Raw genomic sequence first — 23486 nt, 5'->3', positions numbered from 1 at the left:
TGGGTGTGAATATGAATATATCTTTTTAAAGAGATTGTAAATCTTTCTGAGGACATGGATTATTTCTCTTCTTTCTAGAACTAAGCAAGGTTTTGCTCATGACTGATAATCAGTACATTTGTTGATGCTGATTTGGTTCCAGTTTAAACACAAATAAGAAGTGAAAATGAAGGAAGGTTGTCATTTACTTGCTGTTTTAGGAATTTTGCTTCAGTACCTAGGATAGTTCAAAATTATTAATAAGCTGAAAAGGTACCTGGTTTATGTACCACCTGCAGCTGAGAGTGAGATGAACTAGGTCTGGAAGGTCAGATTCATGTTAAATTAAAGGGCAGCAAAAGCCAGAAACTAAGGTGGATCTTATTTTTCAAAAAAGTTAAAATGCTAAGTATAAATAGTTAATCCCACTTGTTAAAATACAAAACCTCAAACCTTTAGTTTCCTCTGCAAAATAAATTGGAGAGGGTAGGGCTTGAACCACGCACCAGGCAATGCTCTTGCAGGTCTTTTAGCGCTGACATCCTGGGGTAGTACGATGGGTTCAAGATGACAGCTTGGGAGTAGGAGGCTGCTAAACTTGATCATATACTCTATGCACTTTAATGGAGTTTATCCCCGCCCCTGCCCATCACCAGCTCTTTTACGACTATATCAGATTCCCCTGAGGATACCTACACTCTAGCATAACGAACTACAATTTGGCAAAACGTGGGCCCGAGGAGGCACCCGATAATTGTCTGCTGAATGAATGAACCCCTGCGGGCTTAGGTTACACTACGCTTACTCGTAAGCGTCCCCAAGGACCAGATCGCAAATCGAGTTCAGGCCCGGGTAGAGGTCGAGCTCCCCAACCCCGCTCCGTACTTCCCTCCTCCAATAACCAAGTCTAAACTGATGCCTGCTCAGTGACCGGCCGCCGTGGTTCTCACTGCGGGGCAACTTGACTTGCTCTAATGATCTGGGACAGGCATCTGCAGTTAGCGCCCTCAACAGAATTAGGACCGAGCGGGTACTGAACCGGGAAAAGTCAGACATTGCCTTAAAGCAGATCCAAATAGTTCACCTTTGAGGACGCTGGTGGACCAAAGAGAACCGCTGTCCGCTGAAAAACCTCTTCCCCTCTCCCTCCCACACTAGCTTGTTGCTGGAGCAACTGTGGGCGTCACCAACAAGACGGCGGAAATAGCACAAAAAGATACACGTCTCCAGCTCTCGGAGAGATCCGTTGCGCAGGCGCATTAGCTTTCTCTGGCTGTAGTTCTCATTCTGTAGATATATTCTGCGTCTGCGCATTACTTGTTTCGTGCCTTGGCCGGCCTATACGCCTGCGCAACGTAGCAAATTGGGGAGGGCGGGAGCTGGGCTACAAGCGGTGCGCATGCGCCGACACTACATCCGGTGTGGTCGTCGGGTCCGCTAGGAGTTTGGGGTACGCCGGCCGGAATATCGAGCGTGTAGTCATGTCGGCGTCGGTGTTGTCGGTCATCTCGCGGTTCTTAGAAGAGTACTTGAGCTCCACTCCTCAGCGTCTGAAGTTGTTGGACGCGTACCTCCTGTATATACTGCTGACCGGGGCGCTGCAATTCGGTTATTGTCTCCTCGTGGGGACCTTCCCCTTCAACTCTTTCCTCTCGGGCTTCATCTCCTGTGTGGGGAGTTTTATCCTAGCGGGTAATGAATGATTCTATAAGTGATATTAGTTATAATGTGTTACTTTGATGCGTGCTTTTATTCCCACAGTACTCGTCTCTATATGAGACCACCGCCTCGTGAAGTTGAGAGAGGAACCTGCGTTGCCCTTTTTGTGAATGGGGAAATTGAGGCACATTCAGGTTGTCGTGCCTAATACCAAAGAGCCGCCGAGGAGCTGGGATTAAATCTGGAAACACCTTCATGTTGCTGTTCAATCTGGTGATCCACTTCACTTCATATTGGTCCATGGAAAACTCCCAACTTTCACTTAGCTTTAACACAACTTTGAAGTTGGTAAACTTATAAAATGGAAAAGCCAACTCTGAAGCTGTCATTTCACTATCCTGAACTCAGTTTTCACTCACATAGGTCTACTTTAGCTCTATTATTCTGATTCCCAGCAAATTTGATACCTTGTAGACTGCTATATTTAATGAGAGCTGACTGTCCCCATATATTTTTGCCAAAATCTGACCTTTCTTGCTCAACAGGGATTCACTGAATACTGAGTCCAGGCTTGGCCCAGGGAGTGTTGGCCAGTACATTTTATAGGTGGCTACCACATGAACTTTTCCAGTCATGGTATCACCTGCTGCATGACTTGGAAAACATGCCAAAATTCATTTTTTTTTTCCACGTGTGATCATCAACAGTCACATTGTAAATTGTATTTTGAATCTCATACAAGGTATGGTAAAAGCTTTGGTGATACACCTGGTATATGTTTCTTGTCCTCAACGAGTTTACAGTGTAATTGGGGCATAGACAAAATACAGCGTCTGGAGACTTCATTTACAGTGGAGTCTTAATTACAGCTTAAAGTTAGAAACCTATAGAATGCTTATTACACATTCAAATTGCTAGTTCAGACTCATGCCAGAGATATTCTACCTTCTACTCTGTTTCTCAAGTTAAGATAAGTCTAAGGACTTAAGGACTAGTTCAGTAAGCCTGGCCTGGAGTTGCAGAGTTAGCCTGTACATCTTTGAATTTTGGCTTAGATGACCAAGACCTGGTTCTCTGTAGCAGCATCCTGGTCTACAGGAGTTTATATGTTACCATCATCAGATATACTACCCTCTTTGCTCTAGACTCCTCCTTCCTCCCCTAAAATACTGTTCATGACTAAGAATTTTATTAGCCAGACAGGAGAAGGAATCTTTTAATTTTATTTATTTATTTATTATTTCTTTGGCCACCACGTGGCATGTGGGATCTTAGTTCCCCGACCAGGGATTGAACCCACGCCTCCTGCATTGGAAGCACAGCATCTTAACCATGGGACTGCCAGGGAAGTCCCAGGAGAAGGAATCCTGAGAATGTCTGATTTTGTTTTCCAGGTCTGGAAAGAGTAGGAATAGGGCAGGGCCTAAAAGGTGATTTAAAAAAAAAAAGGCTTCTTTGTGCTGAAGTCACCCTGGCTTCATAAGCTTCTAGGGTTAAGAATGACTTCTCAGGGCTACGTGGAAGCATGGTTTGCAAGGAGAGTGGTTGTGGACTGGAGTTGCAGATGATTGGTGTGATAAAAGTCAGAAGATTTTTTGAGCAGATAATTTTTCCAGTGCCAAGTCTTTTTTTTTTGAGGCTGTTGTAGCTAAAGTTGAATTGGCAGACCCCCTACCCTCCTCCTCCATGAGAAGTTGATGGCCTGTCATTGAAGAGAATGCCTAGTGAAAGGGCACTTTAATAGTGAGGTCCTTTTGGGGGATTCTGGTGTCCATAAGGTGTTGGATAATTGGTAACTGGGCCAGGGAAATGAAAGTTGCTTCAGGAAAAGAAGGGATTCAAGACAATTCAGAGTTGCTCAGGAAGGGTATTGTTTGCATTTCTTTTGACAGACTTGACCTTTCTGAAGCCACTGCTGCCATTTGTTAGCTCAGATCCTCAACTGGATACTGTTTTTTAAAAAATGTTTTGGCTGCGTTGGGTCTTTGTTGCAGTGTGTGGGCTTCTCATTGGGGTGGCTTCTCTTGTTGCGGAGCATGGGCTCTAGGTATGTGGGTGTTAGTAGTTGTGGCACACAGGCTCTCTCTCGGTAGTCGTGGCACGTGGGCCTAGTTGCTCCGCGGCATGTGGGATCTTCCTGGACCAGGGCTTGAACCTGTGTCCCCTGCATTGGCAGGTGGATTCTTAACCACTGTGCCACCAGGGAAGCCCTGGATACTGGTTTTAATGGGAAATTTTAAATTTGGAGTTTATCCTTTGTTCTGGTTGTTGGGAAGGGAAGGCTTGTACTTATTTATAGTGCTGAGGTTTCTAACTTCCCCGAGTTGTGTTTCCTATTGGAAGAGAACGGAGGAGGCCAGTTTGGCTGAGAAAGGGAATTGTAGGCGATTACCTTGAAGGATTAGGTAGTGCTGGATGCTAGAGCTTTGAGTGCCAGGCCAAGGAATTTTATCCTGTAGGTAATAGGAATGCATCTAAGGATTAAAAAAAGTTTTTTTTTAAAAAAAATATTTATTTATTTATTTATGGCTGTGTTGGGTCTTCATTTCTGTGCGAGGGCTTTCTCTAGTTGTGGCAAGTGGGGGCCACTCATGGCAGCGCGTGGGCCTCTCACTGTCGTGGCCTCTCTTGTTGCAGAGCACAGGCTCCAGACGCGCAGGCTCAGTAATTGTGGCTCACGGGGCTAGTTGCTCCGTGGCATGTGGGATTTCCCAGACCAGGGCTCAAACCCGTGTCCCCTGCATTGGCAGGCAGATTCTCAACCACTGCGCCACCAGGGAAGCCCCGGATTAAAAACGTCTAAAAAAATGTTTTAGATTTAAGTAAAGGAGTGACTTAAAATTGGTGTTAATGTGTAGGATGAATTGGAGGGAAAAGTTCTTTAGCCTGGTTCCCTTAATTTCTTTTTTGGCAGTCTGTTCTCTTCCATTCCTTCTGCATGTGTTATGTAGCATATGTTCTTTGGAAATTGATTAGTACATTTTAAACCGATGTAGGATACTATCACATTTTTTAAAAAGCCTGGTGTTATTTGGGCCTGATGAAAATGGCCTGTTTTTTTCTGTTCCTCATGACCAGGAACCTTAACCATAGTTTCAAGGAGACAGAGGTAGAAAATTGCCATTGAGAAATCTTTTTTTTTTTTTTTTTTGGATCAACAGTTTAAAGTATAGTAGGCTTTGAAAGGACTTCAGAGATAAAATATTTTTCTTCTTTCAGACAGATTTCAAACATCCTCAGCAGCTGACTGTTTATCTTGTGGTTAGATCTCTCTAGAGGAGGACATCTGTCCCTTTTTCAGAGTAGTGTGTCAGTGTTGGCAGCCCTTCTAGTTTCCTTTTTTACCTAACTGAAATCCCTCTTTTTGCTCATTTAAAGTGCTATTTTGGAGGGATGAGTGGAAAACAATAAGACTGTCCTTAAAATAAATCTTTGATCTTGAAATCAGTTTTTAAGTCATTTCACAACTTTGGTCTATTCTGTTTTCTAATCTATATGAAATATTTACAGATTAAAAAAAGTAGTTTTGTTCCCCCTAGTTTACAAATCCAAAACCAGTTTGGATCTGAAAGGCAAGGAGGCCTAATTCAGAGTGTTTTCTATCTCACGGGAGATCTTGGGCTGTGTGGACTGGGGTCCAGCATTTTTTGGAAATTATCTATTAGATTTGTGGGCCCATAACTTATCCAGGAGATTGGAAGTTTGCCAGCCTTATGCCTGACAGTCCTGTTTCTAAACCTCTTTCATATCCATTGCTACCTCTTCATCCTTTGTCACTCAGGCTCCCAATATCTCTTATCTGGACTACTGTAATCTTCCTTATTGATCTCCCTCCAGTCCATCTTCCACTATGTTTGCAGGCTTGATTTGACTTGCAAATCTGATTGTGCTACTCCCCACATAAAATTTGTCTGTACCCAAAGAGAAATTAAAAAAAATTTTAATGGCATAGAGGGTCTTTGATAATCCAGTCCTGGCCACATCTCCAGCTTCATCTCGTCTCCACCTCCTCTGTACTTTATATTCCAGCATTATTGAGTTACTTATTATTCCCTGAACATGCTGAGATGTCTTAAGCTATTTTACCTTTGTTTGACTGCCCAGAAAATTCCTTCACTTCTCAGCCATCTCAGCTCAAGTGCTGCTTCTGTTTGAACCCTTCCCTGGCTCTTCAGATTTAGGTCTTTCTCCTGTATTCCTATTTCACTACACTGTAGTGGTGCAGTGCTCTTTTCATCTCTGCATCCTCAGTGCTTAACACTGTATGTTACATTGTGAGCGTGCCTGTGATAAGTTAAGGAATATTGAGCTATTATGTGCCAGGTTCCCTGCCAGGGTACTGAGGATTTAACTGTGGAACACGCAGACATGACCTCTACTCCCACAGAGTTTATAATCTAGTGGGAGATGCTGACAAGTAAACCTGGATATAGTGCTGTGATGGAGAAGTATTGGTGAGAATAGGAACACAAGTAGGCACTCAACCCTGCCCAGTGGTCCTATAATACTTCCCTGATATGTTTGCTTTTCCAAAATATGCTTCATATTTTCTCTCTTCACTTTCATCTATATTTTCTCTTTTCCTTTATTCTCAGTTGATGATCTTGCTTTATTTTTTTTTTTGCTAAAAAAGAAATCCTTTCATCTTCCTACCAAGGAATCATAGCAACCCACCTACACATGGACCCCCTACTCTGACTTATTTCCTGTAATGGTGGTGGATATATCTCTTTCCTATCAGAGGTCAGTTTCTTCACTTGTGCAGAGGATCCAGCCTTCTCTTGCTCACTCAGGGACTCAGCTTCTGTAATCATCCCTCCATTCTGCATCATTAATTTCTCTCTAGTGGATCATTCCCATCATATATACATGCTCTAATATCGTCCAATTAAAAAAATTAATTTGACTTTAGATACCCCTTCAGCTACTATTCCATGCCTTTCTGCTCCATCATCACAGAATTCCTTGAAAGAATAGTTGTCTAGTTGCTGTTTCTGCTTTCTCACTGTCCATTCATTCCTTAACCTACTCTTGGTGGTCTGTCCTCACCACTACAGTGAAACTGCTCTTGCCATCTTGCCAGATCTAATGGCCATGTACCTCACCTTGCCTGAATGCTCAGCAACATTTAGCACTTAACATAGTTGGCTGCTTCCTTCTGAGTGAGTGAAGTACTTTCTTCTCAAAGCTTTTGCAGCGCTACACTCTCCTGCTTGTTCCTTCTCACCTCATTGGTTTTTCCTTCCTACGGTTTGTGCTAGGTGCTTTTTGGTCTGAGGGCATGGTTCTAGACCTCTTCTCTGTATTTCTTTCCCATAGGTGAATTTAAATAATGTCTATATAACTACAACTACCACATTTATATTTTCAGTTTTGACCTATTCCCTGAATTCCAAATTAGTAAGTCCAGTTGCCTACTTGACATCTTCACTCGATGTCTAACACACAACTCCAGATTGAACCTTCCGGCCTAGCCATCTGCCTCTTTGCTGGTCAGTACATGGTGTCAACTTTGGTTAAGTTGTTGAAACCACAAATTTAGAAGGTTTTTTTTTTTTTTTTTTGGCCGCTCGGCCCGTGGGATCCTAGTTCCCTGACCAGGGATTGAATTGAACCTGGGCCCTCGGCAGTGAAAGCTCAGAGTCCTAACCACTGGGCTAGCAGGGAATTCCCTAGAAGGTTTTCTTGATTCCTTGATTTCTCTTATCTCCCACATCCATTACATCAGCAAGCCCTGTCTTCCCCAAAATACAGCCTATATCTCTTGACTTCTGTCCCTTTTGACTACCATTACCTGAGCTCTTTGGCTCCTGCATGACTCTTTGGCTTCTTGAACTTTGCACACCATTCTCCGCATTGCAGTTCTACCATCCTTAAAAATTTTAGATCAGATTATTTTATTCATCTGCTCAAAACTTTGAAATATTGCTCCATTGTACTTAGAACTACATCCAGACTCTTTACTGAAGCTTACAAAGCCCCACTGATTTGGCCCTTGTCTCCCTCTTGCCCTTGATCCCTACATTCTGGTCAGTCTGACCAAGATTCTTGCTATCTGGAACGCTCTGCCCCTAGATCTTTGCATGGTTGGCTCCTGTCTTTCAAATTTTGGTCTTAAATAGCACCTTCTTAGAGAAGCCTTCTGTGACCACCAATAAGAAATAGCTTCCCAGTCACTCTTTTATTACCTTGCTTTGCTTCATAGCACATATCACTACCTCATATTTCCTTGTTTAGTTGTTTTCTCATTTATTATGTTTCTCTCCATTAGAGTGTAAGTTCCCTGGGAGCCAGACTCTTGTCTGTCTTGTTCTGTGCCATAGTGCTAGCACCTGGGACAGTGCATGGCGCATAGTAGATGCTCAGTAAATATTTTGCTGACTAAGTGACTATTTAAGGAGATAAATTAGAACTGCTAAAATGGAGCAAGCTGCCTTAGGAGGTAGTACATTTCCATCTTTGGAAGTGCTCAGGAAGGACTGAAGGATCTTTTGTGGAGGAGCTTTTTGAACAGGTGTTCTTTGCCTTTTTTGAGAATTACAAACCGTCCAGAGCGTGTGTTACTGATAGAGGCGGCATATCCCTGCATCTGAGGGATTTGCTGCCTCTGTCAGTAACACAGGCTCTGGATGGTTTGTAGTTCTGCACCTGGGGATGACTTACCAGATTGTGGATATGGTGAGTATACTTTGGAACTATTCCCAGCTGATTCATGCAGCCTCCCCTGGCATGCCCATATCCACCACCTCTTGGGTATTTTGTGCATTAGATGGGGTGTTGGTCTTTAGGACCTTCAGGGTCCTTTGCAACTCTGTGCGATTCTGATTCTTATGTTGTCATTGAAGCAACTTGGGTTACTATGATTATGATAATGATAACACATCAATTCATTTCTTTGTGTACCTTAATGGGGAGCTTCTCTTTCCTTTTGTCCCCTCATATTTCTCGAAGCACCACTCTACTCCCATCTTCCACCCCAATAGCCCCTGTTAATCGTGTTTGGTATCTCTTCAGATTTTTTCCTAGATTCCAACTAAAATAAATGAGAAAATAGTGTGTGTGTGTGTGTGTGTGTGTGTGTGTGTGTGTATGCAGTTTAAGAGAAATCTGAAAGGGAATAATATTTTGGGCTTTTTTTCACTTAATATATCTTAGACGTCTTTACTGTCCACGTCTAGCAAATTAATCTCATTCTTTTGAATAATTGCATGGGATTTTATTGCATGTCTGTAGTGTAATTTACTTAAGTAATCCCCTTGATGTCATTTGGACTGTTTTCACTTTTTTTTTTCAACTTTACGAACATGCTGTTAGAATGCCTTTGTTCTCTAAGATAAATTCTTTACTCAAAAGACATTTAAAATATAATAGATGTTGCCATTGCTCTCCCAAATGGGTGAACCAAGCTATACTCACCACAGTGGGATTTTAACTGGTCGCCCTTGCTTCAGCAGTGTCCTTCATATTTTGAAGGGTTCAGGTGCCTGAAAAGATCCGGGGTTTTTCCACAGTGTTTGCATGTTTAAGCATAATGAAGACTCTGTTGCCATGGCGATGGACTCTGGAGAAGTAGTCTTTTTTTAAAATTTATTTATTTATTTATTTTTGGCAGCATTGGTTTTTCGTTGTTGTGTGCGGGCTTCTCTAGTTGTGGTGAGCAGGGGCTACTCTTCATTGTGGTGCATGGGCTTCTCATTGCGGTGGCTTCTCTTGTTGCAGAGCACGGGCTTTAGGTGCACGGGCTTCAGTAGTGGTAGCATGCGGGCTCAGTAGTTGTGGCTTGCGGGTTCTAGAGCACAGGCTCAGTAGTTGCGGTGCACGAGCTTAGTTGCTCCACGACATGTGGGATCTTCCCGGACCGGGGCTTGAACCCATGTCCCCTGCATTGGCAGGCGGATTCTTAACCACTGTGCCACCCGGGAAGCCCAGTCTGGTAGTTCTCTGACCTTTGGGTTAGATATCAGTCTGTTGCCTTTTCTTGGTTAGTGATGGAATGGATGCTAGCCTGAAGCAAATTTGGGTTAAGTAGTGTAATCATTTGTCACAGGTATAAAGGTATTTTGGAAAAGTGTATTCCTAGAGCTTTCTTTTCATGTCAAATGGTGACTGGCTATGGTGTCAGGTTGGAATCTTCAACGGTACAGAGTGTGGTAGTGGAGAGTTCTCTGTCAAAGTCATGTAACTTAGATCTCTTGCCTCTTTTGAGACAAGCAGCTTCTAGAACTTTGAGATCAAAGATTATCTACAATTGTGAGGTCCTCATGGATAAGCATCTCTGCTGTCTAATATACACATTCTGTTGGAAATAATTCACAGTTTTATAACTTTTGGTCATTCAGTCTAGCCCCTTTGTTACTGCCTCAACTGCATCCTGATCTAGGTATAATTATAAACTTAATTCAGGAGATAAGAGAGTTCTAAAGATTTTTTGGTTTTATATCAATATCTTTTTTTTTTCTCGGTAAGGCTTTGGTTTTTAGCCTAACTCTGAGAAGTTGTATTGTTCCCTTAAACAATTAACAGCATAAAATTTGTGTACAACTTGAAGAACTTTTAAATTCACCCTTTTAGCCACCACCAGATTAGGATATAGAACATTATCAGTACCCTAGAGGCCTCTCTTCCTGCCTTCCAAGTCATCTCCTGTGAACGATAAAAAACCACTGTCCTGATTTGTATTACTGTAGATTTGATTAGGATATAGAACATTATCAGTACCCTAGAGGCCTCTCTTCCTGCCTTCCAAGTCATCTCCTGTGAACGATAAAAAAAACCACTGTCCTGATTTGTATTACTGTAGATCGGTTTTGGCCAATTTTAAGCTTTATATAAGTAGAATCATAAAGCATGTATTTTTTGTCATCTGGATTGTGTTGCTCATCGTGATATTTGCTGAATTCATCCATGTTGTGAAGTTCTTTTTCATTGCTATATGGTATTCTATTGTATGCATATGCCATAATTTACCCATTTTACTGTTGTTGTTGTTTTTTTTTTGGCTTGTGGGATCTCAGTTCCCCAACCAGGGATTGAACCCGGGCCCCTGTCAGTGAAAGCTCTGAGTCCTAACGACTGGACACCAGGGAATTCTCCCCATTTTACTGGTGATAGACATTAGATTGCTTCCAGTTGGGGGCCACCATGGGTATCATTCCTGTACGTGCCTTTTGATGGACTTATGTGTCATTTCTGCTGGAACAGAATTGTTGGGTCAGAGGGTATGTGTGTGTGCATTAGTCATACTTGTTTCATACTTCTTGATAATCACTTTTGTGTTTTTATTCTTGTACAGTTTGTCTGAGAATACAGATCAACCCACAAAACAAAGCGGATTTCCAAGGCATCTCCCCGGAGCGAGCCTTTGCTGATTTTCTCTTTGCCAGCACCATCCTGCACCTTGTTGTCATGAACTTCGTTGGCTGAATCATTACCATTTACTTAATTGAGGCGTAGGAGACTGGAAGAATGTAAGTGATGATCTTAGTGCTTGTCACATAGTGTTGGTTTTAGAAACAGAAATCGGAGGGGCTGGTTTTGATCATGGTTGTCAGAGTTCCCATACTGTTGATAAGATGTTTGCAGAGTTTTCCATAGTGGTCTGCAAAGTATGTGTTAATACCGTGATTCATCAGTGCTGCTGCTCTTGGTCGTTGCCTTCTCTTCTCACTGTTCTGCAAATCATTAAGATAACAGAAAATGAGAGTTTGCTTGTAGCTAATACATTAATTTCTGCACCAATAACTCCATGAAAATAACTCTGAGATCTTGGAAGAGACATAAGTTGTAGGTTTTGCTTTTAGATTTGCTCTATAATTTTTTTTCCGATTTTAATCTCAGATGAGTTCAAATGCTGGGCCGTTGTCCCCGTAGTAGTACCTAGTATAGTGCTTACACCTGATAGACATCCAGCATATGCCGAATGAATGACGATGGCTGCTTGCTTATATATGTGCTAAGTTAAAAATTAATGGGAAAATTGGATTAGCTTGGGAGAACACTTTAACATATAGGATGAGGTGCCATGTGGTCATTTGCCATTTTCTTTTTTCAGCAATAGAGCTCTTTTTTTTTTTAAGTAAACTGATATGGAATCTCAGCAGTGGAGCCGAGTTGTTCTGATTCACAGAAGTTGAAAAGCCCTCTTTGCTTGTGCTCTCCATGTGTGGTATGCTCTCCCCTCCATCCTTCCTTCCTAAGCAGAATCCTAAAAGCTCTGAGAAGTACTTGACTCTCTCTCTCCCTCTCTCTCTCTCTCTCTCTGTGTATATATATATAATTTTTTTTTTTTGGACGTGCTGCACGGCATGTGGGATCCTAGTTCCCTGACCAAGGATGGAACCCATGTCCCCTGCCTTGGAAGTGTGGAGTCTTACCCACTGGACCGCCAGGGAAGTCCCTTGACTCTATCTTAAAACTTATTTTATATATGAGAAAACAGAGGTCCAGAACAATCCAATGGCTTTCCCTGGCCACATAGCTAAGTGGAAGCAGCGTAGTGCTTTAGTCCAATGGTGCTCTTGGCCTAGTGCTCTTTCAGTATCCCGTGTTTCTCACCGATGAATGAATGCACTCTATTCTTTGCCTTTCTCCTACAAAATTAAATGTTGCTATTACTGGGGTAGAGAAACGAGAACCTTAGGAAACTGACCCTCTTTGGGGGAACGATATCCCAGGACCAACCTCTTTCTATCACAACTTGGAAAGCTATCATTTTTGTACTAATCAGAAATCTAACATAAGAGTTAGAGCAACCATGGACAAAGTGAATGCAATAATGTGACAAGGACTTTACTTCAGTTTCTAGCAGTTACTTAATATATTACATAAATCCTTTCCATAGATATTGTCTCAAAAGCAGTACTGTTAGCTCAGGTAAGGTTTCATTTTTAGCAGTGGTAAGTTGACACAGGTGGTTTATATCAGTGAAAGAGACTGTGAACCACTTCTTTCTACTATCTTAATACAGTTGAACTTTTTGGAGACCCAATCAGGACTTGAGTTGTTCCCCCATGTGCTAGTCAATGCCTTGATCCTGGGAACACAAAGAAAAGTAAAATGTGGCTGCCTTCAAGCAGTGAACAGTCTAGAAGGGGAAAAGGGCATGTAAACATAGCAGTTAGAGCCACACTAAAGACCTGAACAAAGTGCTGTGGTGGTCCGGAGAACTGGGCTGCCATGCCATCTGGGAGCAGAGGCCGCAGACAGGGCGCCTGACCAATGACAGCTTCTTGAGTACAGCTGGAGAGTTCACCGACCAGCATTGACCTGCGAACATCCTGAGTAACCCTTGGGCTCTGATAGTAACCTTGCTGGAAAGGTCATAAGTCTTCTGATTGCCCTACTCTAAATTTCTAGTTACTTTTTCTAGATGAGTCACGTATGCTTTAACAAGGGGACAGAGCAAGCAGTTCAAGGATGTTTGTTCTCTAGGATCAGGGAGATACCAGATCATGAAAAATAATTTCCTAGGGCTGTCGTGCCTGGAGGAGGACTCTGCAGCAGAGAGGCTAGTATTTCAAAATCAGAGACAAAAACAGAGACAAAAAAGCAAGCTCAGCAGAAACTGCGTACTGCAGACCCTATTAACGATCTAGCGCCACCTGTTCAGCTGGGAATTATGGGCCCAAGGTATAGCACAATCTTCCAATCCCAGATTGCAGTGTTAAATCATTCTATAGAGAGTATATTCGTAGTGAAATCCTTCTGTCGGGGACTCCCCAGGGGTTTTTTCACAGAGATCATTTGTGAAATGATCACAGTTTGACGTATACTGTACTGTCCTGCCCTCAATTTTCAAACATACATTTATTTGCCCTTTTTCTGTGCTTCTAACTTAGTTCTATGTGCAGTGTGCTAAAACACTTTGAAAATGGTTTTCGAGTGAGTTTTCAATATTTACATCAACTCAGAAGGTAGAACAAAACAGTTTGAATAGTCTCCATATTTGACAAGTATGTTGAGAGTTGGGTATAAAAAGAATAAACATCTATAGCTTACTGCTCTTGTGTGAATTTGGGGGTGACGTTTAAAACCAGCAGCTACTATGAAAAAGCACATCAAAAGAAAATGGCACTGAGTTAAAGAAATTTATTCCAGGAGAACTAAGGAAGTTAACAGATAGTGAGTGCTCGCGTGGGCCAGGCTTTAAGTCTTATTTTATTTTCGAAACAACCTTATGAGGATAGGCTTGGTAATTCCACTTACAGATGAGAAACTGAGGTTCAAAGAACCTTGCTGGAAATCTTTTAAGTCTAATAATCCAGTCTGATGTCAAAAAAATTTTTTAATATCTATTTTTGCTTAAAGTTGCTTATTATAAAGTATTTGACAATTGCAGAGTTAAAGAAATGTGTTTAAAAAGTTACCACAGGGACTTCCCTGGCAGTCCAGTGGTTAGGGCTTTGCCTTCCACTGCAGGGGGTGCTGGTTCGATCCCTGGTCAGGGAGCTAGGATCCCACATGCCTCGCAGCCAAAGAACCAAAACGTAAAACAGAAACAATATTGTAACAAATTCAGTAAAGACTTTAAAAATGGTCCACATCAAAAAAAAAAAAAAAAAAAGTTACCACAGTTATTTTTATTACCATCCTTTCCTTTATTACTTAACTTTCTTTGCTTGTATGACAATTTAAAAAACACAGAAAAGTACAGAGAAGAATATAACAAACACCGCCGTGTATCCACCACCTGGAATGAACAGGTTTTGAACAAATTAAGCATTGTAGATTGAGCTGAAGTTCCTTTGAATCCCTCCAGTCCCCATTCCTTCCCTCTGCTGTAAGACTTGACCGTCTTCATAGCAGTTTTGTTCAGCTAGGACTGTTGTAAAACCTACATCTGTTAACACAGCCTTTTCCAAACTTCAGACTTTTGCGGCCTCCTGAAAATATGTCCAGAGATGGCAGCGTGAGAAACCTGTGGTAAAAGTTAGCTGTTCAGTTGGCAGCACTGGTATAAGTGGCTATGCCAGTGGTCAAGAATAGACTCATAGGGGTTTTCCCGGTGGTGCAGTGGTTAAGAGTCTGCCTGCCAATGCAGGGGACCCTGGTTTGAGCCCTGGTCCAGGAAGATGCCACATGCCGAGGAGCAGCTAAGCCCGTGCACCACAACTACTGAGCCCGCGCTCTAGAGCCTGCGAGCCACAACTACTGAAGCCCGTGCACCACAACTACTGAAGCCCGCACGCCTAGAGCCTGTGCTCCGTAGCAAGAGAAGCCACCACAATGAGAAGCCCGCGCACTGCAATGAAGAGTAGCCCCTGCTCGCCGCAACTAGAGAAAGCTCATGTGTAGTAACGAAGACCCAAAATGGCAAAAATAATAAATAAATAAAATAATAAAAAAGAGAAAAGAATAGACTTACAATGTTTTTTAGATTATCATAAAAATGCAAATGCAAATAGATAACTAATAAGAACCTGCTGTATAAAAACAATAAAATAAAATTCAAAAAAAAAAGAAAATGCAGGACTTCCCTGGTGGCGCAGTGGTTAAGAATCTGCCTGCCAAGGCAGGGGACATGGGTTCGAGCCCTGGTCCAGGAAGATCCCACATGCCACGGAGCAACTAAGCCCGTGCACCACAAGTACTGAGCCTGTGCTCTAGAGCCCGTGAGCCACAGCTACTGAAGCCCTTCCACCTAGAGCCGGTGCTCTGCAACAAGAGAAGCCACCGCAACGAGAAGCCCACGCACTGCAACGAAGAGTAGCCCCTGCTTGCCGCAATTAAAGAAAACCTGTGCGCAGCAAAGACCTAACGCAGTCAAAACTAAAATTTATTAAAAAAAAAAATGAAAATGCAAAAGTGAAAAATGCTCCTAGTGAGCTTCTGAGTTGGGAGAATCCATGCACACCTAAAGTGATGATCAGTGTTTGGCACTTAGGTGGCAGTAATCTATTTTGAATGAATGCATTATATAGAAGTTCAGTAGGTTTGAATATTTAAAGATTTACATACTATCTGTAAATATTTCCTGTTTTGTTTTTCCATGTCTCCTTGTGAAATTCTTTTCAGAAAATGTCAGCCTATCTCAGGTGTTCTGAAGGGAAATGAAGAAAAGAGGGACTTAGCTACATTGGGTCACAGCTTGGGAAGGAAAGTTCCTGATGACTGGGCCCTGGATCAGAGGGAGAAGTGAACAGGGCTTCGACAAGGGGCAGACTTGAGCTTGGAAGTATGCTTAGCCTGAGGGTGATTGTTTGCCACCAGGTTGTGCTGAAACCTTGTTAGTGTTGCTTTGTTTTTATGGTGGAGGCTGTTCTCCCACAGGTCTTTAAAAATTCGTAGAGTTTAATCCCGGCTGGAGCGAGGGCGCTACAGGGCTGGGCAGAATATAACTGACAAACAGTACTATTTACAAACAAGCAGTCGCCAGTTGGCTTTTTGAATTCATCAGTAAAGTACTGTAGTAATATAGAAAGTTACCTCTGGAAGGGGATCTAAATGTTATTTCTTAGGCTCTACTGCCTCCCAGTGGCTTGTATGTTTCATTGCTGAGAGAAGGTACTACAAAGCCCAAGAGAAGCTGAGTTTGGGGGAAGAAACCACAGATACCTTTGTGATAAAACCAAGTTTCTTTCCAGTCACAGGAGGGCAGCAGAGGTCCAAGCGGGCCTAGGTGTTGGGTGGGCCTTGCTTTACATTCTGGCCAGAGGTGGGCGGTGTTAGGCACAAAAGAGCATGCAACCTTTGTCACCTAGGGAAGACCAAGTGCACGGTGACCCAGAGATTGACCTTTTATTTCCTTTTCTGATCTGTCAGTGTGAGAGCTCCCTTTCCGGTTTCTTGTAGACCTGTTTTTGCTCTCAGCATGACCTCCTGCTGGCAGTCATCTTTAATTTTTTTGGGTGGGGGGGTTAGTTTCCATTTCATTTTCTCTGTGACATTTCACCTTATATTGAATTAGGTTTAGCCACCAGATAAGTTCTCAAAAAGGGAACTACTCTAAATTTGTAGAAAGTATTTTGAGTTGGCATAATCTTTTCGCAACCCCCTCTTTTTTCCTGGTTGGAGGGTGAGATTCTTTACTTATTCTTAAAACCTTGAACTGCTTATTTTATTTACAAAAAACCCAAATAATTGATGATTCTTGAATTGGTGATTGTGCTCTATTTGGTATTTGGTTCATTTAAAACTACCAAAAAAAAAAAAAAGAGAGAAAAAGAATAAAAGAGAATATCAAGTAGATTTGTGTTTTTTTAAAAAATTTGGCCAAGCTTTGCGTTTTGCGGGTTCCTAGTTCCCTGACCAGGGATGGAACCCAGGCCCCGGCAGTGAAAGTGCTGAGTCCTAACCACTGGACCGCCAGGGAATTCCCGTAGATTTGTATTTATGAAGTTCATTCCCTGCCTTAGTTTCTCTAGCCTTGCAGCTCAGATGATTCCGACTGCAAGTCATCCTGCCCCCAGGTTGCATAAGACCCTCTTCTTGGGGCCCTCATGGTCCACCGTGCATGCCCCTAACGCTGCACTTACCACATGGTTATGAAACCATTCATTTTCCTGTCTCTCCCACTGGACTGTTAAATTCCCAGAGGGTGGGGACCTCAGAGCTTAGCACAGGGCTAACGGTCACAATGCATGTTTGTTGAATGAGTGTATGAACGAATAAATCATTTTCAGCTGCAACAAAATGCTGTGTAAAATAGCTCGTGCTAAGACACGAGGAAAGTGCTGGGGAAGAAAGATGCCGAGGGAACAATTCACACGAGGGACAGTGGAGTGGGGCACGAGTGTGAGGCTAGAAGTCGGAAGACCTGTGTTGTAGACTTTGCTGTGTTGTTAACTAGTTGAATGGAGAAATAAGCTTGTCGTTGAGCCCTAATTTCCCTATGTGCATAGGGAGGGGATTGGCCTGGATGGTCATTAGAGTCTCTTGCAGCTGTTAAAGCCTCTGATTAATAGTATTCATGATAGTCCCATTGTGTTTGAGGAGGATAATGCTGTTTGCGTCGATCCTCAGTTGAGCTTTGCTTTTTTTCTTCTTCTTGCTTTTTACCTTCAATTGTTGCTTTTTATCCATATTACCAGGTTTTCATCATCCATCAGAAGTGCGATTGTCTGTAACAAAATGCATGGTGTTTGTATAAGGCCTTTTACAAAATTAGACAACATTTATCAAATGTTTTACAGTTATCACATAACCAGGCTTGCAGGACTCACACTCCACATGCACTTTAAAAAAAAAAAAAAAATTATTTATTTATTTATGGCTGCGTTGGGTTTTCATTGCTGTGCACGCGCTTTCTCCAGTTGTGGCGAGCAGGGGCTACTCTTCGTTGCGGTGCATGGGCTTCAGTAGCTGTGGCTCGCGGGCTCTAGAATGCAGGCTTGGTACTTGGGGTGCACGTGCTTAGTTGCTCGGCGGCATGTGGGATCTTCCCGGACCAGGGCTTGAACCCGTGTCCCCTGCATTGGCAGGCAGATTCTTAACCACTGTACCACCAGGGAAGTCCCCACATACACTTTACACACATCAACCCACGTCATCCTCATGGCCCACCCTGTGATGGAGGTAGACAAATAGTAGTGTTCCCGTTCTGTACATGAGGTGATTAAAGCTTGGTGAAATTTAAGTTGACTTGTCCAGGGCCTGGAACTAATAAGTGACTGAGTGGGAACTCGATAACAGATACTTTAACTTCACACTTTTATATTCTTTCCTCTCTATTATGTTCAAAGACTTTTGGATGATGAATACATTTTATTAGAAGGTTTCCATTAACAGTATTAAGCTTGCTTCTCTTTTTTAAATGGGAAAAACTTAGGAGAGGTTGATAAGAAAGGATGAAGACAGGCTATCTAAAATGTTTCTGCAAAGTTGGTCATCTTTAGTATGATCTGGAAGAAGTGGAGGAGAATGCAGATCAGGAGACCCGACTTATTCCAGAGAGGGTGACCCTGGGCCGGTGCTGTCCAGTAGAACTTTGCATTGTGCTAATCTAAGTCTGCACTGCCAAATACGGTAGCTACTAGCCACATGTAGTTATTGAACATTTGAAATGTGGCTAAGTGAGGCACTGAATTTTTCATTTTATTTAATTTTAACTCAGCTTAAATAGTCACCTGTGGCGTGGTATTGGACAGCACAGCTGTGGACAAATCTGTCAAACTCTCAGGTGACGGTTTCCTCATCTGTAAGACTGAGAGGATGGACGAGCTGATCTCTACAGCTCCTTTCATTTTCAGATCCGTGCCTTCTGAAATTGTAGTGATTCACATTGAGCTCTGAACCTAGAGTTTCTGCAGAATGGTCTTTGATTCACATTTTCTCTAATTTCAGTTTTAATTGGGTGACCAGGATCTAGGATGAGATGGATTTGAAGGAAAATCAGTATTTGAGCATATCTGCTCAGTGCTGGCGGCTGAATAGAGATGGTGCTGGGGGAGCAGATTCCAAACAGAAATGACCCTGTCTGGCATCATCTTTTGTGTCTCTACAGAGAGTAATTCTTTTTAACAGTCCTCTGTGTTGTGCCTTGCTTTCTCTTAAGATGATGAGAACAGGCTGATCGAATGGTGCTGTCTTTCCTGCTTGTGTGAATAGACTGAAGAAGTCATGCTAACTCTTCTCAGTAGGTGTCTTCCACTTTGCATGTCTTGATATCAGGGGAGGAAATTTTATTTGTCAGTTTCCTGAAACCTTTATCCCCTGCTTAACAGTTGAAATCATTCTTCTGAGCTGGTGAATAGTCCAATTTGGTTGAGCTAATATTTCAAAGACTCCTAGAACCTCTGCTTTTAGAGTACTGTCTGGTAGATATATTTTTGCCTTAAAAGAAAGGAGCAGATCTATGTAAATAGGAATTTTCTGAAAACCATTGTCAAAGAGATTTACTCTCATGAGTCATTTTTTGCCTTTTAGTTGGACCAATCCCAGTGTCTTAGATTAAGATGTTTTATTGTCATAGGATCTCAAAACTTGACTTTTGTACTGAATGAGGATTTCTTTTATAATTCTCATTGTGTCAGGCTCTTCACTGAAGTGGCCCTGTGCTCTATTCCTCTCTCACCTTGGCCGTTAGAACTGATGTGTTGTATTAGTTCATAGTCTGTTGTCAGAGAGTTTGCTTAAGACATTTGATGGAGTGAATAGGTTAGTTTTAATAGGTCTGTTTGTTCTTATTTGGCACTGTGATCACTTTTGCTCCCTGTTTTTGCTCTTTGTTTTACATATTTCTCATAATTCCACTGATGCAGGAATGTTCTGCAATTATGTAGCATTTCTCTTTCATTGTTAGTGGAATAAAAGCAATCTGCCTAGAAGTCTAAGATCTTTCCTCTAAACTCTGATGCTAGAATCTCCAGGTCACCTGAACCAATGCACAAAATAAGGTGGTGCCCTTTCACCTACTGGTGTAGCCCAGCTCTTCTGAAACATAGTGTTTCCCAACCTTTCTCATCTTCACACATAGAAGATGACAATATTTTTATGGCACACTGCAGGAAAATGGGCTGCTTGTGGCTGGGGACATTGGGGCCCCTAGGGCCAAGGGGTCACCTGGCCACGCCTTGTTGGAGCTGCTCTAGGTGGGCAGCCCTCCTAGAGGTGTGAGAAGGGAAGTCTGTTTACAGGGCAGGGCTGGGCTCCACCTCACAGCTTACAGTCAGTCCCATCTGACTCTGGCAGCTGTGTGGCCTCTTCTCATGGGGTTACTCTCCACCTCCTTCTTGCCAAAAATAATCTTACTGTTAAATGAAAACAAAATTATTTCTGCTGTTTTGGTCCTTCGTTAAATCTGAGATTGGGAATCTTTCTCTGCTTTCTTTCGAATTCTTCCTTCTTCCTTCTTCCCCTCCCCCTACCCCACCCCCCAAACTGGAAGTTAGTGCTTTGTAAGCTTTCTAAATCCAGAAAAGCTCTTTAGGCTAAGTTGCAATCCTCTCACCACAAAGAGGGTTTGTGGATCAGAGAGGTCAGAGTGACTTATGTAAAGTCGTACAGCTAATTAATTGCAGAGGTGGCGTTAGAACCCACGGCTACAGTTCCGAGTCACTTATGCCTTCGTGTGCTTGGAATTCAGATTTGAGCATTAATTTCTATGGATCCCTCTATAAAATGTTCAGTGAAAAAATTCGCTTTATTCTGGTTGTTCTAACCTGGCTTAAATACTGTCCAGAATTTGGGAACCCCATAACTACCTTTGTCTTTACGGGTTTAGAATTTAGATAGGAGAATTCGAGACCCTGTCTGTAGCATATCACAAAACATTTTTAGAAACCTTGAGTATCTCTTCTTACCTTTCTGCTTCTTTCTTAAAGGTTCACTCTTTGGTTTCCCCTGGATAAGAAGAGCTCTTGAGATGGCACTTTGCTGGACACACGGATTTCCTTCAGATTTATGCTTGCTACCGACTGATTTGGGATGCGGTTGGAGAGCCCAGAGAGTTCCCAGGTTTCCCTGTCAGAACAACTTTGTAATGAGCATTTATTAGCATAGCCTCTGCCTTCCATGAAGTGTAACCTTTTTGCCTTCCAAATTAAAAAGCTCCATGCCACTCCTTCCTCTGCCTCTGGCTCTGTTTTTTGTTTTTCTTCTTTATTGGTATGAAAGTCCTTTTTTCCCTTCAATCCTGTGTGCAGAGCTCTTTAGGAGCTGATAACTTGTAACTGTGAATCTACCTCCGTGTTTTCATTAAGTGTATTTGAAGTTAATGACAAAAGGCAGGGCTGACAACCCTGGGAAACCACAGTCCTTTGTCTTTTCCCTGGAGCTGGTAATCCCTTACTAATCCTTCAATTGTTGCCGGTGGTTCCGCTCTTATGACACAATGCTTCCTGGAACTGCATCATTAAGCACTTTGTGAGAAAAGTGTGTGCTTCCCCATTTATATCTGTTTCAACGTGATTTAGTGGTGAAAAGGGAAATATGTATCTTTTAGACCGGTAAGAAGAGTGCCAAAAGTGGGATTTGTATATATGCTTATTTATAGGAGACACTACTTTCCAAACCATCTTCACAAATGTTCTCTCATTTTGTTCTTACCATTATCTCAGGGGTTCCAATCAACATTAGATAGATGAAGAAATTGAAGCTCCGATTTGTAACTTGCTCAAGGTCAGAGTCCATGACACACTTGGGTGGAGCAATAGGTCTGCTGGCTGAAGTCTAGACATATGTATTGTGGTAGCAGCCCTATTTCCATCTTGGGTGCTATAGACAGGAAATAAGCTATGTTGAGGATTCCACTATTTAAATTTAGCTGACTGCTGAGATGGTGAGTTGTGCCCTAGAGGCTTCCCAGCTTGGCTGCACATTAGAATCACTTGGGGAACTTAAAAACGAAATCTCAATGCCCAGGGCACACCCCAGACCAATTAAATACAAATCTCTGGGGGTGGCATCTGCACTTTGTACCACTACCCGGGAGATTCTAACGAGCGGCCAAATTGGAGAAGTGCTGCTCTGGGTTCTTGCTATGCAGAACGTAGCCTGTTGACCAGCAGTATTGACATAACCTACGAGCTTATTTGAAAAAGAGACCCTCAAGCTGACCCCCGACCCTCCTGAAGCGGAATCTTTGTTTTAACGTGGTCAGCAGGTGATTCACGTTCATATTAAAGTTTGAGAAGCACCCATCCAGAGCAGAGGTTCTCAAATTTTGGTGTATCTCACAATTACCTGGGAACTTGGTAATGAACTTGGGCCTCTGTGTTTCTTAGCTCTCCATGTAACTCTGATATACACGAAAGTTTGTGAATAGCTCTAGATTAGGAGTCGGCAAGCTTTTTCTTAAATGAACGGCCTGGCAGAGTTCCAGTAAAACTTTATTCACAAAAGCAAGCTGTTGGTGCTTGGGCCATGGTTTGCCATTCGGAGGGATGCTAGTTCACTAAACTATGACTGAGTAATTGAATATTCTTTAAAACTTTTACGTACCCATTTTCTCAGCCATAAAAAGAAACGAAATTGAGTTATTTGTAGTGAGGTGGATGGACCTAGAGTCTCATACAGAGTGAAGTAAGTCAGAAAGAGAAAAACAAATACCGTTTGCTAACACATATATATGGAATCTAAAAAAAAAGAAAACAAAAAAAGTCATGAAGAACCTAGGGGCAAGACAGGAATAAAGACGCAGACCTACTAGAGAATGGACTCGATACGGGGAGGGGGAAGGGTAAGCTGGGACAAAGTGAGAGAGTGGCATGGACATACATACACTACCAAACAGATAGCTAGTGGGAAGCAGCCACATAGCACAGGGAGATCAGCTCGGTGCTTTGTGACCACCTAGAGGGGTGGGATAGGGAGGGTGGGAGGGAGGGAGACTCAAGAGGGAAGAGATATGGGGACATATGTATATGTATAACTAATTCACTTTTTATAAAGCAGAAACTAACACACCATTGTAAAGCAGTTATACTCTAATGAAGATGTAAATAAAACTTTTATGTACACATTTGTACCTTTATCAGGAGGCTTCTGAATTATTTTTAGTGTAGATTGATAAACAGGTATTTTGAATAAGAAAAGCATCTGAACTTGAAGATAAATGGGTGGAAAACTGGGAATAATAGTGATAAGTTCGTCAAGGAAGACATTACAATCTTCGGAGCCTCTAATATACAAACTTTAATGTATGTCAGTGTTCTTGAGATACATGGGGTAGATACTAAGCTCCCACTTAATTGGATTAGCTGTTATCTCAGAGGTGATTTACCCAAGCCAGTGGGAAACCTTCATCTTTGGTGTGTCTTTTCACCATTTGCAGTAGGACAGAAGCCTGTAGACAGCTTTTGGAGTCTTGAGTTTAAATTTAATTAAAAGCTCATTACAACTCATTTTTAGTCTTCTGTTCACTTGTTCAGTGGTTCTCAACTCTACATGTAGGAGAATTACCTGTGAAACGA

The 23486-nt window shown here is 42.3% G+C and overlaps 1 protein-coding gene across 1 annotated transcript; it reads left to right on the top strand.

Moving 5' to 3' along the window:
* The first annotated feature begins 1360 nt into the window (after window positions 1-1360).
* Window positions 1361-21140, top strand: DAD1 (defender against cell death 1). Its single transcript, XM_024741702.1, has 3 exons — window positions 1361-1671; window positions 10931-11105; window positions 20898-21140. Exons 1-2 carry the CDS (start codon window positions 1461-1463, stop codon window positions 11059-11061), a joined length of 342 nt encoding a protein of 113 aa, XP_024597470.1. The 5' UTR covers window positions 1361-1460; the 3' UTR covers window positions 11062-11105; window positions 20898-21140.
* The last annotated feature ends 2346 nt before the right edge of the window (window positions 21141-23486 follow it).

The sequence above is a fragment of the Neophocaena asiaeorientalis genome, unplaced genomic scaffold (assembly GCF_003031525.2).
Source record: "Neophocaena asiaeorientalis asiaeorientalis breed wild unplaced genomic scaffold, Neophocaena_asiaeorientalis_V1.1 scaffold27, whole genome shotgun sequence".
In the NCBI taxonomy this organism is placed as follows: Eukaryota; Metazoa; Chordata; class Mammalia; order Artiodactyla; family Phocoenidae; genus Neophocaena; species Neophocaena asiaeorientalis.
The sequence above is the reverse complement of the archived record's forward strand: the minus strand, read 5'-3'. Positions and strand labels throughout refer to the sequence as shown.